At 49.7% G+C, this 17,950-nt stretch overlaps 1 protein-coding gene across 9 annotated transcripts in view; it reads left to right on the top strand.

Moving 5' to 3' along the window:
- Positions 1-17,950, top strand: part of FANCM (FA complementation group M) — a 52,472-nt gene that overhangs the window by 15,188 nt on the left and 19,334 nt on the right. For 8 of the 9 annotated variants that reach the window (XR_010431603.1, XR_010431602.1, XM_064659707.1 and 5 more), the window contains exons 5-13: positions 5,215-5,346; positions 6,160-6,292; positions 6,497-6,625; positions 7,078-7,179; positions 7,970-8,154; positions 8,834-9,040; positions 11,904-12,138; positions 14,939-15,096; positions 15,577-15,726. Coding sequence is in view for 7 of the 9 variants with exons in the window: in XM_064659707.1 (XP_064515777.1) it covers positions 5,215-5,346; positions 6,160-6,292; positions 6,497-6,625; positions 7,078-7,179; positions 7,970-8,154; positions 8,834-9,040; positions 11,904-12,138; positions 14,939-15,096; positions 15,577-15,726 (1,431 nt within the window). In the remaining 2 variants the exon portion in view is untranslated. The remainder of the gene's footprint in view (positions 1-5,214; positions 5,347-6,159; positions 6,293-6,496; positions 6,626-7,077; positions 7,180-7,969; positions 8,155-8,833; positions 9,041-11,903; positions 12,139-14,938; positions 15,097-15,576; positions 15,727-17,950) is intronic. The other variant, XM_064659705.1, reaches the window with a different exon arrangement.

Below are 17,950 nucleotides of genomic sequence, written 5' to 3'. Positions count from 1 at the left end.
ATTGCTGGAGATGAGAGAAAAGAAAATGAAAAGATGACCTGAAAAATTGTTTAAAATCACAGCTAAATTTCCCTGTATGTGAGATGTGCCACAGAACACTGACTGTGAGAAAGAGGCTGGGAGGAGTTTAAAATCCTGTTTTAAAGATCTCTGTATTTAATTTGTCTTTGGTTTTGATGAGTTAGTAATTACTGCATTTGATAGAGTACTGAAGAAGTGTCATGATCTGTGTCTGGACACTGCTCAGATAACAAAATAACTCATTGTTACTAGAGATGAACAAAGCTGATTTTTGCTGTATTTGCTGTTTTGTCCCCAAAGTTGTTAATTCTGTGTATGACTGCTGGCTAATAAACAGCCACTCTTGAGGTAACATGGGTTTGGTAGTGCTGTGTTCTCTGTGCTTTCCTGGCAGTTACACCTCTGAATAGAACAGAAAAACTAATATTCAGCCTTAAAAACTATGGATTTGAAACATCCTCAGTGGGATGCTCCTTTCTGTCCCGTGGCAAGGGGCTGACAGTCACTCTCACTGAGTGGCAGGTTGATGTAGAAAAGCCACTTTTTTCTTATAACTTCTTAAATGACAGGGTAAAATTGTTCTGTGTGAAATTAGTTGAAAAGTAGAAACTGTAGATCTTCTTGTTTTATGACCTTTGAGAACTGAAAAATGCTGTTCCAGTAGAAAAGTCAGATGTTGGAAGAGGACAAAGTATTGGATGTTTTTGATGGATCCCGGCTCCCAGGGAAGAACAGCGTGTGCTCAGGGTGTGACACATCCCTGGGACACTGTGGAGGGTCTGAAAGGGTTAATGGGAGCTTAGCACAAAACTCTGAGCAGTGCCAAGATCATTACTGATCAGTACTGGGTTTGGAGAACGACAAGATCAGCTTAAAAACACCCTGTCCTGCTGTGTCCCTGTTGTTTTCCTTTCCTTCCTGGCAAGGTGAGAAATGTCAGGAGGAAGCTTGAACAAAATAGCACTTTTCTCCCTCAGTTAGTTTGGTTGTCACAACTGAAGTTTTACGGGGAGAAGAACTAAAACTGAGCTCTGGATTAGTTCTGGAGCTGTTTTTGTTACTTCCCTGCTCCTGGGCTGAGTGATCCCACCAAGGCAGACCAGAGTGCTGGGGGCATGTGGACATTCCCACAGAGCTGGGGGGGTGGTGGGACTCATGGACACCCAGTGGGGGCTCATTGCCTTCACACCAGTCCAGCACCTGCCCCAGCGTGCTGGGAAGGGTCTGGGGAAGCGTCCAAGGCCAGGTTGGAGCAACCTGGGCTAGTGGAAGGTGTCCCTGCCCATGGCAGGGGTGGCACTGGATGGGCTTTAACGCCCCTGCCAACTGGGCATTCCATGCTGGGCATTGAAAATGCTGGAGCTGTGGGAGTTGGGAGCGCAGGGGAAGGGGCTGAAGGGAGGGGCAGCTCTATTTAAGGCCAGAAAGGTGTGCAAAACCCAGCCAGGTCTGTCAGTGAAGCCTGGGAGTGCTGGAAACCCTTGGAGTCCTCGGTCTGGGAAGGTACAACCTGCATAGCTGCTGGTTTCTCCCAGCCCTCCTTCTCTGCTGGGAAAGAAGTGCTACAAACCCAGTTTTTTGTGTGTGGTTTTCTCTGGTAAAGAACCCTTCAAATCTGCAGTAAAATAATTAGACCAGGGCATTAGTTTAGAGCCTTTGGTTTTTATTGTGCCAACAGAAAACAGATTAAAAGCAGTTTTTAGTGAGGTGTAGCTGGCACAGTAACAGTTCTTTGTCTGGTAACACAAGTCCTCAGCTCCAAAAACAGGTTCTAAGCTCATCTCGGGTACAAGCTCCAAGAACCTGTGGTTTGCTGTGGGAGATAGCTCAGAACAGAAATGTCTTTGTGTTCTTGGCAAGCTGAGTGCAGGGTGGGATAACTCAGCCAGTCGTGTCTTATGTGCTGGCTGTAAATCTGTCAGCCCCGGCCTCCACCTAGGGAGCTGCAGACAGCCACGGGTCCTCCCGAGCCATTAATTGGAATTAATTCTGCAATCTTGTTTGTGAGACGGGGAACATGACACTACCATGGTTTGGAAAGGCTGAGGGGACTTTTTCAGAAGTATTATCTTTGTAATTAAAAATGAAGGTACGGAGGCAAGATAAGTGCAGTGAGTGAGCAGAGCCTGTTCCTGTGTCTCTCCTAAGTAGGTTATGTTTACTGTTCCCGGGTAGTTTTGAAGCTCCAGGTGCCTGGATCCCGCTGTCTTTCATAACAGCCGGCCTGGGTTTGTTTTGCAGAAGGTGATTAAATCAGACAGGGGTGTACATTGAGCAAACAGGGACAATATCATTTTCTTATACCTTTTAACTGGGTCAAGGGATAAAACACAAAAGTACCTGTAATGAAAATGTCTGTTCGGAAAACAGCGCTGCAACAAGTGTAGGAAATAACAAACCAGAGCTGAAATATTAGACTTGTTGGGCATTGCTCTTTAATGAAAGCATTAATTGCTTTTCTAGAGGACCATTTGTGTTCAGACTGACTCCATTTCCACTACTTCAGACATAGTTTAAGCTTCATCCTCAGCATTTCAAGTGTCCTCATGTCCGGCTGTTCAGGGTTTGATGGAAGGGTAATGAGCTGTTCCAGGGATATCCATTCAAGTAAAAAGCACTGAGTTATTCCTTGCATGGTCAACATTTCTGTTGATTTTATAAATATCTTCTTCTATAAGCTGGCACAGACATTTCTGCCTCTGTCCTTTAAAAGGGACTGTCAGGTACAGCCTGGCTCGAAAAACAACAGAACAATAACAAACTCTTTGGTAAACACAAAGATCTGAATTTTAAACTATTAGAACCAAACCATATCTTTAGTTTTGTTCTCATTAATATGAAAAGAGACCCCTGTGCACTGAGCCTTCCCTGTGCCTCGGTGAATGGTTTTGACTGTATTTTAAGAAAACATCATTTGATTTCTTTGGGTTTTTTTCCCTTTTCCTTCAGAAATTCCTGGCACTACTGTAGCTTCCAGTTGGTGTTTGCCTGTTGTTGGTGTTAGTGGTATTAGTGGTTTATTTGGTCTAATTAATCCATTAGCCTTAATTAGAAGGAATGCCTCAGGATGGAGTGTCTTGCTTTGCTTTCCCTGGGAGCTGTGGGAGGCCGTGACCGAGGTTCTCTGGGGATACAGGAGAACCTGGACATGGGGTTGGGAAGTGCCTGGGAGCCCTTTGGCCTCAGGTGGGGGTTTGGTGCCCGCAGCTGGTCTGAATCCAACTGCCCAGGAGACATGGAATGGGCAGGGGGAGCTGTGCCAAGGCCAGAGTAAAGCCATGGAATGGGTTGGGTGGGAAGGGACCTTAAAGCCCACCCAGTGCCACCCCTGCCATGGGCAGGGACACCTTCCACCAGCCCAGGTTGCTCCAACCTGGCCTTGGACACTTCCAGGGATCCAGGGGCAGCCACAGCTTCTCTGGGCAACCTGTGCCAGGGCCTCCCCACCCTCAGAGGAAAGAGGAGCAACCTGAGATGCACCAAAACACTGAGAATTCTGGCTCCATTTCCATGATTTCCCTTTATCAGCAGCCCTTATCTGCTGTAAGCAGCTTATCCTGCTGGCTCCAGAGTGCTGCTTGGGAAGGACCCATGGGATGGAGTGGGCAGGGTGGAAATTCCCCAGCACGGTGGGTGCTCCCCAGGTCAGCTGCTGCTGCTGGCACAAGTTTTCTTTCACCCTTCCAAAGTTCTCCTGCATTTCTGATTCCTTGGGGGATTAATGCAGCTGTTGTTGGTGCTGGCAATTATTCTCACTCCTTTTCTTGGGATTTTAGATTATGTTTAGATTAGATATTGGGAAGAAATTGGTTACTGTGAGGGTGGGGAGGCCCTGGCCCGGGTTGCCCAGAGAAGCTGTGGCTGCCCCTGGATCCCTGGAAGTGTCCAAGGCCAGGTTGGATGGGGCTTGGAACAGCCTGGGGTAGTGGGAGGCAGTGATCTCCCTGTGACAGGGACAGCACCCAGGGAAGGGCTGGAGCTGTACCAGGGCAGGCTCAGGTTGGATCTCAGGGAAAGGTTCTTCCCCCAGAGGGTGGTTGGCACTGCCCAGGCTCCCCAGGGCAGTGGGCACGGCCCCAAGGCTGCCAGAGCTCCAGGAGGGTTTGGACAAGGCTCTGAGGGACAGGGGGGGATTGTTGGGGTGTCCTGTGCAGGGCCAGGTCTTGGACTGGGTGATCCCTGTGGGTCCCTTCCAGCTCAGGGTATTCTGTGATTCTGTGAAGGTCTCTCTGCCCATGGCAGGTGATTGGAATGAGAGGAGCTTTAAGGTCCCTTCCAACCCAAACCATTCTGGGATTCTGGTTTGAGTTTCTCCTCACAGGCTCCAGGTGTGCCTGGATCAGTGTTGGAGGCCTGACTTAGGCCTGGTTTTATTGGTTTAGTTGGATGATCTTCAGGGGGCTGAAGGGACTCTAAAGGGATTAGGCATTTGCTGCATTATAGCCCTCAGTGCAGGGCAGCTGTGCTGGAGCTGGAGTGGCTGGAAGACTCGGGAAACACGGTGTGCATGGATGCAGGCACAGGGAACTGCCTTTGGAGAGCCTGTTGTTGTGCCCTGAGATGTTTTTGGGGCCGTTGGCCAGGGGACCAACAGGTTGTAAACAGTGTTTGTGGGACAAATCTGATTACTGCGATTACGGCCGAGTTAGCGCTCACGCAAAACTAAGTCTGTGCAAAAATCCTGACCACCTAAGGCTGGGGAACAAAGAGGAAAAACAGGATTAGGATGCATTAGTGCAGGTTATTCTGCTTGTCGCACCGATGTGGAAAGCAGGTACATGTGATGGGTGAAAACTGAGTGTGTTTTGGGGTGGATTCCAGAGGAAATGGGCCCTGCTGCTGGTGCTCATTCCTCTGTGCTCACATCTCCCATCCCTCCCACATGCAGTGTCTGACCTCCTGGCCAGCCCTTCACCTAATCTGGCCTTGTGGAAGAGAAACACAAGTGTTCTGTGCCCAAACTGCCCCTGAAGTTGATGTGAGCAGTGAGAGAAGGAGCTGCAGCCTGAGCTGCAGGCCTGGCTGTCCATCCCGTTCCCTTCCCTCTCTGTGCCCTTGCAGCTCTCAGGGTGTGTTTCCCCATCCCAGTTCAGGTGGACACAGGGTTATCCTGGAGGCAGGAGGTGTCTGTGTGTGCAGTGGAGGCACAGGTCCTCAGGGAAGCAGGTTCAAGGGGCTGTGTTGGGCTTGCAGGTGCTCGAGGCGTTCGCCGGCCGCCTGATCCGAATGGGAGTTTTGGCCAGGAGGGACATTCCCAGCCTGACCAAGTACCAGATCATCCTGGCAAGGGATCAGTATAGGAAAAACCCCTCTCCACAGCATGTGGTAAGTGTCTTTTATTGATTTCATGTCGTTAAAGTAGGGGGTAAATAGTAATTATCCATAGGTACCCAATTTCCTGAGACATTTTAAGTAGATTTCTGGGTTTGATTTCTGGTTTTAGCCCTGGAATAAATTATCATAGAATCATAGCATGGGTTGGGTTAGAAAGGACCTTAAAGATCATCTATGAAATCTGCAAAATATACTTAACTGTTCCATGTTTCTTGATGCCAATATAGAAAAGTTAAGGAAAAGATTAAGGACTCCATTTCCAAAGTGAAATTGTTTTGAGGACTTAGATTGTACTTCCTCACAGCAAAGTTCACACTTTCCCCCTAAAGCTACATTCCTGCTCCTATTTTTCTGTAACTTGTCAGGGAGTGGTCAAATTTTGTAATCTTAAAGAACATTGCCTAAAAAACCACTGTGTACCTTAGAAAGAACATTGGGAAATCCCTTTCACAGTAAGCAAGGCAACTTTCCTGCCTTTTCATTTCATAGCCTGGGTAGATGTGCCAGAAATCCCTTGTTCTGCCACATCCAGATGGGTGGGTGGTTCAGCTGTCAGAGGCTGAGGGGAGATGAGCTAAACCTGGAGGATAATACAGGTATTTTGGAGGTGGAAAAGGATTGTCTCCACTGGGCTGTGTGAAATCTGTTCCCTGAGGGCTGGGATAGACAGACTGCTCACTGGGCATCAGCTGGGGCTTTGGCTCTGCTTCCCAGCCCCCAGTCTGGCTCTGGTCAGGAGATGCAGTGTGATTGCTGCTCCTCAGTCACTTCCTGGTGCAGTGATGAGTCTGTTTTGTTCCACAGGGAATCCACCAAGGCATCATCGAAGGGGACTTTGCCCTTTGTATCAGTTTATACCACGGGTATGAGCTGCTGCTGCAGATGGGAGTCCGCTCCTTGTTTATCTACCTTTGGGGAATTATGGATGGAGCCAAAGGTGAAATGTCCTCAGGAACATCCTGCCTTTCATTCCACTCCCTCCTTTTCATTTACCTCATCTGTATGGCAACTTACAGAATAAGTGGGTTGCAAATGGAATTGGTGCTTTATTCCCTTGATCCCAGCTGGAAATGCATTAGCAGTGTTAGAGTACATTTGGGAAAGCAAACTGAATCCTGAGGCATTCCAACTCTTCCCCCAGGGTTGACCCGCACGAAGAACGAGCTGGGGCGTAACGAGGACTTCCTGAAGCTCTACCAGCACCTCCGAGACATGTTCTCAGACACAGCCGTGGCCCCAGAGACTGGGGGGGTCTGTAGGAGTGACACAGGTCAGGATTTCCCCCTTTAAACAGCATTCCTGTTTAAAACTTGTGCTGCACTTGGCTGCTCCTCTTCACTCCACATTGTCTTCCCAACAGTCCCCTCCCTCTCTCACTCCCTCTCTCTCTTCCCTTGGTGGTTTTAGCTGCTTCCAAACCAGTTTTCTGTGTTTGAAGATTTTAATTTGATTTAAAATGAAGGCTATAATATTACTGTTTGACTAAATGTCTCTTCCAGTGTGACTGTAACAAAAGTAACAGCGCTTTCTCAGAAAGCTGGGCTTTACAAATGTGCTTCTGTCATGAGTTTATTAATTGCTGTGGGTTGGTGCAATTAGAATTAGTGTCAGGAATTTGGGTGTCTGACTCGGATAGTTACAGTGGGAGGAAATGAAGTTCACTAAACCTTCATGCTTGTTGCAGGTTTACTGATGTCTTTCACTGCTTTGTTGCCTTTCCAGTGTCGGGAAAGAAAAAGGAATTTATCTACAGCCATCCAAAATTAAGGAAATTGGAGGAAATCGTAATAGAACACTTCAAATCCTGGAAAAAGGGGTGCTCTGGTAAGTACCAACAACTCAAAAAGTACCTCACCAGTTGAACCTGGGGGTGGAAACAAGTAATATCCTGCTGATTTGTCTCCTGATTTGTGCTAATTTGTGTGTTTGTGTCCTCTGTGTGGACAAGTCCTCTCTAGAAGGACTTTACCATAAAATTTCTGTAAGATAAAATGTTCTAGGAGTTCTCATTGTTAATTTGATTTAAAATGCTCCAACAGCTGAGTAAAACAGAGATAGTAAACTCTCTCCTGGTGTTTCCCTGTCTCCTGCTTGCCCTGCTCACAGGGTTTGTTCTGGACCCTTCCCTCGGGGCTCTGCTGCCATTGCCTCCTGCAGAGTTAAGATGAGCATGTTTAAGGAGCTTGAGGATAAAAGTTGTGATATCCAGCCTGAGGCCAAGAATTACTTGTCCCCAAGTGCCCCATCCACAGGCCTTTTGAACCCTTCCAGGGGTGGTGATTCCAGCCTTCCCTGTTCCAGTGCCTGGCCGGAAGAACAGGGAATCTTGAACTTCATTCCAAGACACTTGCCCTCCAACCTGAGCTTTCCCAAGTAACCTTAGTGATGGTACCTCAGATGTAGGACAATCTTACCGTGGTTGGTGTCAGTTCCCCAAAATTAGAGCACTGCTTTGATTCCAAGGGGAATTTTTCCCAGAGATGTATCTTGGAGCATTTTCTGCCCGTTTTCCCATGGAGTGAGGTGGGAGCTGTGAACATGTAACTCATCTGATGCCCTGTCCTTTTTCATTACTAATTCTGCTAAAATCCTGCTTCTTCTTCCGATCCAACAGATCAGGAGAGGAGTGAAGGCCCCTGTGGGGACACCAGGGTGATGATCTTCTCCTCCTTCCGGGACAGCGTGCAGGAGATCGCGGAGATGCTGTCCCGCCTCAGCCCGGCCGTCCGCGCCATGACGTTCGTGGGACACTCCACAGGGAAGAGCACCAAAGGCTTCACCCAGAAGGAGCAGCTGGAGGTACAGAAAAGAGGAGGCTGTACCAGGAAATAGTGATAAAAAAGCATTAATTGTGTGCACAACCCCAGGAGTACACACTGTGTGGAAACAACTGAACTTCTGCTGTCATTGGGGGAGTCCAGTGCCTGTCAGAGTATCCAGAATTATACTCACTGAACAGAATATGTAAATATAAACTATTTATATATATATATATTTATATAGTGAATATATATACTATATATATATATTTGCATTCTGTTTATTTGTGTATTAACAACTCTTGACGCACATGTATTAAAAATCTGGGGGAATATTCAAATGTGTGCTTAGGGAATTCTTTTTTCTCATAGGCAGGAAAGATAAGATCTGTCCTTAAATTTTGACCTAGCAAAGTTAAAAAAAAAAAAAAAAAGACAACCCCAAAGATATTTAATTGCACAGTTGGGAAGATCAGTTTTAGAAGAATGCCATGGCTGGAGTCAGAGTAAGGTGTGCTTGTTTTCCTTCATTTTGGAATTAAACAGTTGAAGTGCTGACATTGGTCACATTGGTGGGTGGGATTTGATCAAGAGGCAGTAGTTGATTTAGAAAGACTAAGTTTTGTCGTTTTAAAGTGTTAAATTAATATTTCCAGCGTAGAAAACCCGCAGGGCCGTTTGTGCTGCCCTGGTAACTGGGACTTGAACTCTCCCTGCAGGTGGTGAGGCGGTTCCGGGAGGGCGGGTACAACACCCTGGTGTCCACGTGCGTGGGGGAGGAGGGCCTGGACATCGGGGAGGTGGATCTCATCGTCTGCTTCGACGCCCAGCGCAGCCCCGTGCGCCTGGTGCAGCGCATGGGCCGGACCGGGCGGCGCCGGCACGGCCGCATCGTCGTCATCCTGGCCCAGGGCCGCGAGGAGAGGGTGAGTGGGCATGGGGGGCTGAGCTGGGAGGGACCGACCCCTGGCCCTGCCCAGGGCACCCCAACAATCCCCCCCTGTCCCTCAGAGCCTTGTCCAGACCCTGCCCTGGCAGCCTTGGGGCCGTGCCCACTGCCCTGGGCAGCCTGGGCAGTGCCAACCACCCTCTGGGGGAAGAACCTTGTCCTGAGATCCAACCTGACCCTCCCTGGCACAGCTCCAGCCATTCCCTGGGTCCTGTCCCTGTCACAGGGAGCAGAGATCGGAGCTGCCCCTCGGGACGAGCTGCAGACCCCTGAGCTCTGCCCTCAGTCTCCTTGTTCAGTTTGTCCTGGGAAACTATGTCAGAGAATCCCAGACTGGTTTAGGTTGGAAGGGACCATAAGGCCCACCCAGTGCCACCCCTGCCATGGGCAGGGACACCTTCCACCAGCCCAGGTGGCTCCAACCTGGCCTTGGACACTTCCAGGGATCCAGGGGCAGCCACAGCTTCTCTGGGCAACCTGGGCCAGGGCCTCCCCACCCTCCCAGCCAGGAATTCCTTCCCAATATCCCACCTAAATCTACCCTTTTCTAGCTTAAAGCCATTCCCTGTGTCCTGTCCCTCTGTGCCTTGTCCCCAGTCCCTCTCCAGCTCTCCTGGAGCCCCTTTAGGCCCTGCAAGGGGCTCTCAACTCTCCCTGGAGCCTCCTCCAGGGGAACCCCCCCAGCTCTCCCAGCCTGTCATGTCATCAGATGCTGACACTGGGAGCACTGGGAGCACTGGTTCTGACGTGGTGACGACACTGTGAGCTCAGAGCAGTGCTCAGTGGCTGCTCTTGCGTGTGAGGTCTGAGCAGATCAGCTTAGGGGAAATCCACTTTGGCCGAGTTCCTGAACCTCAGCACTCAAGTGGAGCATGGTTAATCATCCCTGAGTACAGGCTGTCCCTTGGGAATGCCATGGGGCACTGCAAAACCAGGCTGGGAGCCAGGGAGCCCCCCATCAGCTGTGCCACCTGCATCCCACGGCCCTGCAGAGCCTGAGCTCATCCAGGGGGTGGGAAAGGGCAGGATTTGGCCAGGCCAGGCCAGGCAGCCCCTGCTGCCACCTCTCTGGTGAGAGAGGATGCAGACTCCTTAGTGCAAGATCTGTGTAAGCCAATTGTAAACCCAACATTTCTGTGTCTTGGTGTTATTTCATGTATTCCAGTCGATGTTGTCGCTCTGGTTTGTATTTGTAGGTGGCAGGGATTTAATTCTAGATGAGACTGCAGAGGATCCTGCCTGAGGGGGGAAAAAAGCAGCTTTGAAGGGATGAGGGTTAAAAATGATAAACCTGAATGGTGTTTGTGAATAGATGTTTTCTCATGCTACTTATGCAGGCTGGATAGTACTGAGAGCTCTGCTCTGTAATGGGATATAGAATAGTCCCTTAAATTCCTTGGAGCTTCACTTAAGTAGCTGGATTACTGTGTTCTCCAGATTTTCTCAGAAATCTCTGCAGCAGAGCCTTTCCCAGGTAGAACAGCAATTGTAGATAATGTTTTTATTTTGAGATCAGGAAATAAATTTAATTGCTGAACAATATTGGTTTGGTTTGTTTGTTGTTTTTGCTGGGGGGTGTTTTTTGGGGTAGTTGTTGGACTTTTTTAAGATTGAGTCTCCTTCCAGTTCTGTTAATGTGGACATTCTTTCCCATCACATAACTTGCAGCTGAATAATGAATGGTCATGTTATGGCCCCTCATAATTTGTGGGAATGTTGGGGATTTGGAGGGGGGGGTTGTTTCTTTGTGTTTTGGGGGTTTTGTTTGTTTGTTTGTTTGGGTTTGGGGTTTTTTTGCTTGGTTTAGTTTGTTGGTTTCTGTTATCAAACCACTTGAATTCCATTCCCCAGCTTTTGAAGAGCAGGGTGTTTGTGGAGGCCTGGCAGTGTGAGGCTGGCAGGGATCCCTGTGTTTATTCCTCAGCTCCCACGTGTTTCCCGGGTCAGCTGTCACATCACATGTGTCCTGGGCCCTGAACTGGGATGGAATGGGCTTGGATTGGGGTTTCCTGGTGTCCTGGGACAGCAGCTCAGCCTGGCTGGACTCAGAGCTGCTGGGATGGGGTGCAGGGCTCGGAGCTGCCCCTGGGAGCAGGGAAGGGAACAGCAGCACGGTGACAATGCTCTGAAGGAATTTACTAGCACAGTTTTTTTGCCATAAAAAGACCTTTTCTTTCTAGGATTGTCCCAGGATTTCCTGAGCTGCCCTAGGATGAAAAGGCTGTTTGTTGGAGTGCCCAAGGGGCTGTTCATCAGAGCTGGCTGTTGGTCTCCTCTGGTGTGTTCAGAGGGCCTGGGTTGGGTTGTCTCCTCTGGTCCTGCCCCCAGAGATCTCTGCCAGGTTGTAGCTGCCACACTGTCCCACTCAGGGCATTGGTGCCCAGCAGTGGCCTGTCCCAGGGACCCAGAGGAGAGCACAGGACAGTCTCAGAGTCGCTGCTTTCTTCCCTTGTGTTCTCCAGCCTTGCCTTGGTTTCTCTATTGCACAATAAAGTGGGGTGTAATTAAAGGACTCAGATCGTGTATGACATCAACAAATCATCTTCTGCCTTTCTCCTGCTTGGCCTCCTTTCTCAGTTTCTGATGTAATCTCATTTCCATCACCCCTGTATCAATGGCACACTGGAACCTCCCCCAGCCCAGAGCTGTGCTCCTTTTTCTCCCAGTGCTGTGCCTTCTCCTGCTCTGGCTAAAAACCCCAAACCAAAAATCACCGCGACGAGAGAACAGAAAATAACAAGAAACCCCACAGACACTCAGGTGCTCTTTGAGTTTTGATCAAGTCCTGTGACAAAACAAGCAGTCAACATATGATTTCTCTCTTTATCTTCTCCTTCCAGACTTACAACCAGAGCCAGTGTAACAAAAGGAGCATCCACAAGGCCATTTCGGGGAACAAAGCCCTGCGTTTCTACCAGCGCAGCCCACGGATGGTTCCAGAGGGCATCAACCCCCGGGTGCACAAAATGTTTATCACTGCTGAGAAATACGAGCCCAGCAACTCCAGAGGGCTCTGCAAGGAGAGAAGATGCAGTTCCCTGCAGCACAAATCTGCTCCCTTTTCCTGTGTCACTGGTAAGAGGATTATGGTGCTGCTCTAAGCGCCGCGTAAGCTGCCGGGGGGTGTTTGTGTCCCAGCACATCCCACCCGCCTCTCACAGGGCTCTGGGCTCTGCAGGGCCACTCCTGGCACCTGGGACACTGTGCTGCCACTGCTGCCTGGTCCTCAGCCTTTCCTTGGACATCCCACAGCTCTGGCCTGAAATATCCCTCCCTTGAGTCAGGCATTTGGTTCACTGACTCCATGGAATCTCTGACTGCAGGTCAGGAACTCCAGCTGTGAGCAGAAGAGGCAAATGTTAATCAAAGAATCCCAGAATAATTTGGGTTGGGCAGGGACACCTTCCACCAGCCCAGGTTGCTCCAAGCCCCATCCAGCCTGGCCTTGGACACTTCCAGGGATCCAGGGGCAGCCACAGCTTCTCTGGGTGTTATGGCTTCATAAATGACAATAACACAACAGTGCTTGAAATCAGGAGGATTGCAAAGGGAGGAAAAGGAGAAATCAAGGGCAGGGTGTTCATGAATTGTGAAAATTGAGGAAAATTAATCTAAAAGGAGGAATGGCTCTTCAGCTGGTGCAGTTAAATGGCACTGAAATGCCCAGGAAGGTGAACACAGTTATAAGACAGGAGAAAAGATCTACTTTTTTATAAATACTTGGCAGTTGTTGTGCTTTCTGTAGTGCTTGTTAGTGCTTTCTGTAAGGACCAACAGCAACTCCTTAAAGCCTTGGGAAACTTCATATTCCAGTACCTGATTAAATGGACACAGCTGCGAGGAAATAAGCAGAGCACAACATGGAATGAAAACAATAATTTCAGAGTGTTTGTAGGTCTGTTTTAGAAAAGAGCAGTGAGGGCACCCAGATGGGGATGCTGAACGTGTTCCTGCCCAGGGAGCAGCACGGCAGGGCTGGGGCTGCCACGTTCCTCTTGTGGCAACCAGGGGAGGCACATGGGCTGGGGGGTGAGAGGCACCAAAGGTGGCCAGGGGGGAGTTGATTTGCCAAAGGTGGCCAGGATTGAGGTTCCAAAGGTGGAAAGGCTCCCTGGAAAGGGTGGTGAGGCCTTGGCAGGGGCTGCCCAGGGAGGTTTGGAGTGCCCAGCCCTGGAGGTGTCCCAGGAAGGCCTGGCCGTGGCACTCAGTGCTCTGGGCTGGGGGACAAGGGGGGCATCGGGCACAGGGGGATCCATGGGCTGGGAGGGCTTTTCCAGCCTCAGGGATTCTGTGACACTGTGATTCTGGGAACTGACAAATTCCCTGCTGGCTACAGGCTAAATCCACCTCCTTGTTCCCCTCTGGGCTGGTTCTTGCTCTGCTCCCCGTTCAAGGAGAATGAAAATGTTTTGGTTCTGGGGAAAAACCAGGACAATAACAGGGATGATTGAATGATATGTTTGTGTTTGGTAGGACATTGCATCCATAACATAAAATGTTCTGGAAGATAATGAGCATGTGCTGCCTCACACGAGGGGCAGAGGCTTTGCCAGGGACTAAATGCCACAGAACTTGGTAATTCCCAGCTATGTACCCAAACAGCCTTATCAGTTTCAGTGGGAATGGCAATGTTCTTCTTGTGTCTGTGTCCCTTTCTTTCTTTCCAGAAAAATGCTTAGGACTGTTCTTGACAGCCAAAATCCTAACTCTGCTCAGAAGCAGGAAGCCCAGAGCTTTGGGAAGCATCTGTTCCCGAATTTTGCCAGCCCCTGGAGGCCTTTGTGGTAGTGTTGCAGCATGTGTTATCTGGGCTGATGGTATCACAGGCTCATCTTGTCTTTGACACACAGAGCTGGAGCTGTAACACAGGGAGCTGAAGTCATCTGTTGTTCCCAGTGTTTCCCAGGATGTGTCTGGATGGCAACAGTTCACCAGGAACAGGCTCCCCAGGGCAGTGGGCACGGCCCCAAGGCTGCCAGAGCTCCAGGAGGGTTTGGACAAGGCTCTGAGGGACAGGGGGGATTGTTGGGGTGTCCTGGGCAGGGCCTGGGCTTGGACTGGATGGTCCCTGTGGTCCTTTCCAGCTCAGGGCATTCCATGATTCCATGATTCTCTATGCTTCTCTGAAAAGTGTTCCTAATTTGCTTTTTCTTCAGGTCTGTCTCTTTTCTCCTCTTCTCCCAGGTCCTTGAACTGGGTGTTATCTTAAAGGAGTGTAACATCTCCTTCACTGGAGTAAAAAATACTTCACAGCAGTGTTGATCTTCTGGGATTTTTAGTGATGGCCTTTAAAAAACTTTGGTGTTTGTTCATTTTTCCAGCTTTTTCTGAGCAGGACTCTGGACTCTCCGGGATCTGGGTTTGAGTCTCATCCTGTGCAGACACAGACTCTGGCAACTGTAACTTGAGAGGATTGAGAGACACAGGCTGATTCCCCTTATCTGGAATTAATTCCCAGCAGAGCCTGGGCTGCACATTCATCCCAAATCCTGTCTGCAGAGACACTGGCAAATTAACTTCATTATTCCTCTCCAAGCTTCACACAGGTGCCCTGACACAGCCCCGTGCTCAGCACTGGTTCTGGGGAGGTTCCTTTGCCATCCCCACCACGGCTGTTTTGGGGGATGTGGCATTATTGTGGGCAGTGATTTCTATCTGTCTGTCTCCCTGTGTCCTTAGGTGATTCTTTCCCAGGCAGCTTTGTCCATGTAACACATGGACACTGTTGGACTGTCCCTGATGTCCCACCCTGTGTTCCTGGTTTTGCTCGTGGCACAGGGAAGGTGTTTGTTCTGTTCACTGGTATCCTTTTATTCTGTGCATCCCTTTTCCCAAAGCAGGTAACATTTTCCTGCTCCTGTTTTTTCCCCCATAGGCCAGAAGCAAACTTTCTCTCATGAGAACTGGTCCTTGTCACCTGAGGAATATGAAACATGGGACAGACTCTACAGGATTAAGGAGAGTGATGGAATAAAGGAACCAGTATTGCCTCGAACTCAGTTTGAAACCTTAGAAAACCTGGAAGAAATACCAGTGAGTTTGACTTTAATGTAATATTTCCTTTGCACGAGGCCTAAAGGATACTGTAAATAACAGAGGTAACTCTGAGTTTGAAGAGGGTCTGTATTAAAAATGCCATTTTGAGATTTACATGTAGGTTTTGAGGTTGAGAATTTAGCAGTGAGATGTTTGAAATGGGTCACTGAGGTTGGGTCTGTAAATTAAAAATATCCCAAGTCTCTGCAGGATGCTGTGTTCATAGAATGCCAGGATGGTTTGGGTGGGAAGGGCCCTTAAAGCCCATCTCACCCACCCCCTGCCATGGGCAGGGACACTCCCACTAGCCCAGGTTGCTCGTGGAGTTTTAACTTTAGACCAGACTTACACCTTTGTGATGATGTTTAAATACTTCTCTGCATTTCAAGTGCTGACAGAGCACTGGACATGGATAGCACATGAGTTCTGCTGGACAGTGCCTTGACCCCAGTCTCTTCCCACCTTCCTTCCCCCCAGCAGCAGCAGGGGGTGGCTCGGGAGCTGTCCCTGTGCGAGTGGAGCCTCTGGCAGAGCCGGCCCTTCCCCACGGCCCTGGTGGGGCACTCAGAGCCCTGTCACCTCTTCATCAGTGCCATGGAAATGATGGAGCACATGAGGCAGGAGCAGGTAAGGCTGGCTGGGAACCTGCACAATCGGAGGAGATAAAAAATAATGAAAATTTAGAAAAGAAAGGAAATTGCAGAATGAATTCCGTGTGTTTGAGCTCGTTCCAAAGTGTCCCCCCCTGGTATTCTGTGATTCCTAATCTTTGCCACAGAAGTGGTTTCAAAACAGTTGGTGTTTCCCTACAGAAGAGAAAACACCCCCAACCCTTAAATCAGTCTTTTTTTTTTTTATGGATCCAAGTATCAGTTTGTTACAGAGTAACATTACATACTAGAACTATATATGCCAGGGGGCCAAGCCACCAAGAGGGATATCAGCTATTCCAGAGTGTAATAAGGATTGGAAGTAACTCTGTATCATGTAGGTACATCAAAATCATCCCACAAAAGTGATGCAGGAATGTGTTCATGTTCTAAGGGGATTGTTTTGAGCATTTTTGGGTTGTTTTCTGTGAAAGCTATAACTAAAAACCTAATTGCTCCTGATAATTAAAGGATAAGGGGAGAGCAGCCAAACAAAGATGGATGACAGCCATTTGGGAGATGGGAGTTCTGTTTGCTGACTGGTATGGATAGCAAATATCCTTTGGGATGAAAGGCAAGGAAAAGGGTGTGGAGGTGGGTGGACACTTCAGTTGTTCCCACACTATTTTCTCCTCCACTTGAGCTCTTCTCTGTTCCCCAAATATTGCCTTTTAGTGTGTGGAAGTTTTTTAGGTCATCAGCATGTGTTGCTAAGCTGCCAGAGTTTCCTGAATAACAGGACTAATCGAGGAAGAGAATGGAGACATTGTAGTTGTACTCCTTGCTAGGAGAGAACATGAAAGGGAGGCTGTAAATAGACTTTCTGAGCTCAGATAAGCTGCTCCTTCACACATCAGTGACATTCCTGACTTCTCTGAGAGTTCCTGTTCCAGCTGGGGTCAAGGATGTGCTGCAGAGAGAGAGGGCTCAGGGAGAGGTCAGGGACAGAGAGGAGAAGGGAATCAGGAGGCAAAGAGATGGTTCAGAAATTAGAAGGTCCCCCCTGAGCCTCCTTTTCTCCAGGCTGAGCCCCCCCAGCTCCCTCAGCCCCTCCTGGTGCTCCACAGTGAGAGTTCCAGGCATTGTCTGGATTGACTCCCAGCCAGCTTTGGCTGAGCTGTCCTGAGGTGGAGACGCTGAGCTCTCATCAGCGAGAGGAGGATTCCTGGCTGGATGTTCCTGGTGTGCCCAAAATGCCTCCCTGGAACATGAGAGGTTACTGCAGGACCATCACTCCACCCTGCTGGATCCTTCTAGGGAAAAACAGGGCCCTGGCAGGGCTGGGGGACAAGGCAGCACCTGGAATCACACTGACACCCAAGTTTGGCACTGCACAAGTTGTTGGGTGCTTTCTTGGCTCTGAACCCAACTGTCCAGGGTCATGGACACCAAAACTGCACCACAGAAAGGGAACGTGCAATGGGTTCATCTGCTCTGTCAGCACCCACAGGGACTTCTTGGTGCAGGTTGGATTAACCCTTGACTTCTCTGAAAGGCACTGACAGTCTTCCCACTGGAATTCACCAAAGGGGAGGGTCTGGCCAGCCTGGAGAAGAGAAGGCTCCAGGGAGAGCTGAGAGCCCCTTGCAGGGCCTAAAGGGGCTCCAGGAGAGCTGGAGAGGGACTGGGGACAAGGCATGGAGGGACAGGACAAGGGAATGGCTTCCCACTGGAAAAGGGGAGATTTGAGTGGGATCTTGGTAAGGAATTGCTGGTGGGAGGGTGGGGAGGCCCTGGCCCAGGTTGCCCAGAGAAGCTGTGGCTGCCCCTGGATCCCTGGGAGTGTCCAAGGCCAGGTTGGAGCACCCTGGGCTGGTGGAAGGTGTCCCTGCCCATGGCAGGGGTGGCACTGGATGGGCTTGAGGTCCCTTCCCACCCAGCCCATTCCAGGATTCCATGCTGCTGTGCCCATCAGGTGCCCCCACACCCCTCCAAGGAGTGGGCTCTGTGTTCCCTGCTCCCAGCCTGGCACAGCTGGGGAGCAGATCCCTGCAGGACTGAACAGAGCTCCCTTGTCTCTCCTCCCTCCTCGTGCTCCAGCCCTGTGACCCTTCTGGCTGCCTCTGCTGGACTTGCTCCAGTCCCAAAATATTCCATGTCCTGGGGGCCCAGAACCAGACCAGCTGTGCCCAGGGGGTGTCACAGGGGATGGAGAGAGGAGAACAGTCCTGTCCCTGGGCTGCTGGGGACTGTCCTGCTGT

Source organism: Pseudopipra pipra, chromosome 6 (assembly GCF_036250125.1).
Source record: "Pseudopipra pipra isolate bDixPip1 chromosome 6, bDixPip1.hap1, whole genome shotgun sequence".
Lineage (NCBI taxonomy): Eukaryota > Metazoa > Chordata > Aves > Passeriformes > Pipridae > Pseudopipra > Pseudopipra pipra.
Note: the sequence above shows the minus strand (reverse complement) of the source record. Positions and strands in the feature narration are given on the sequence as shown.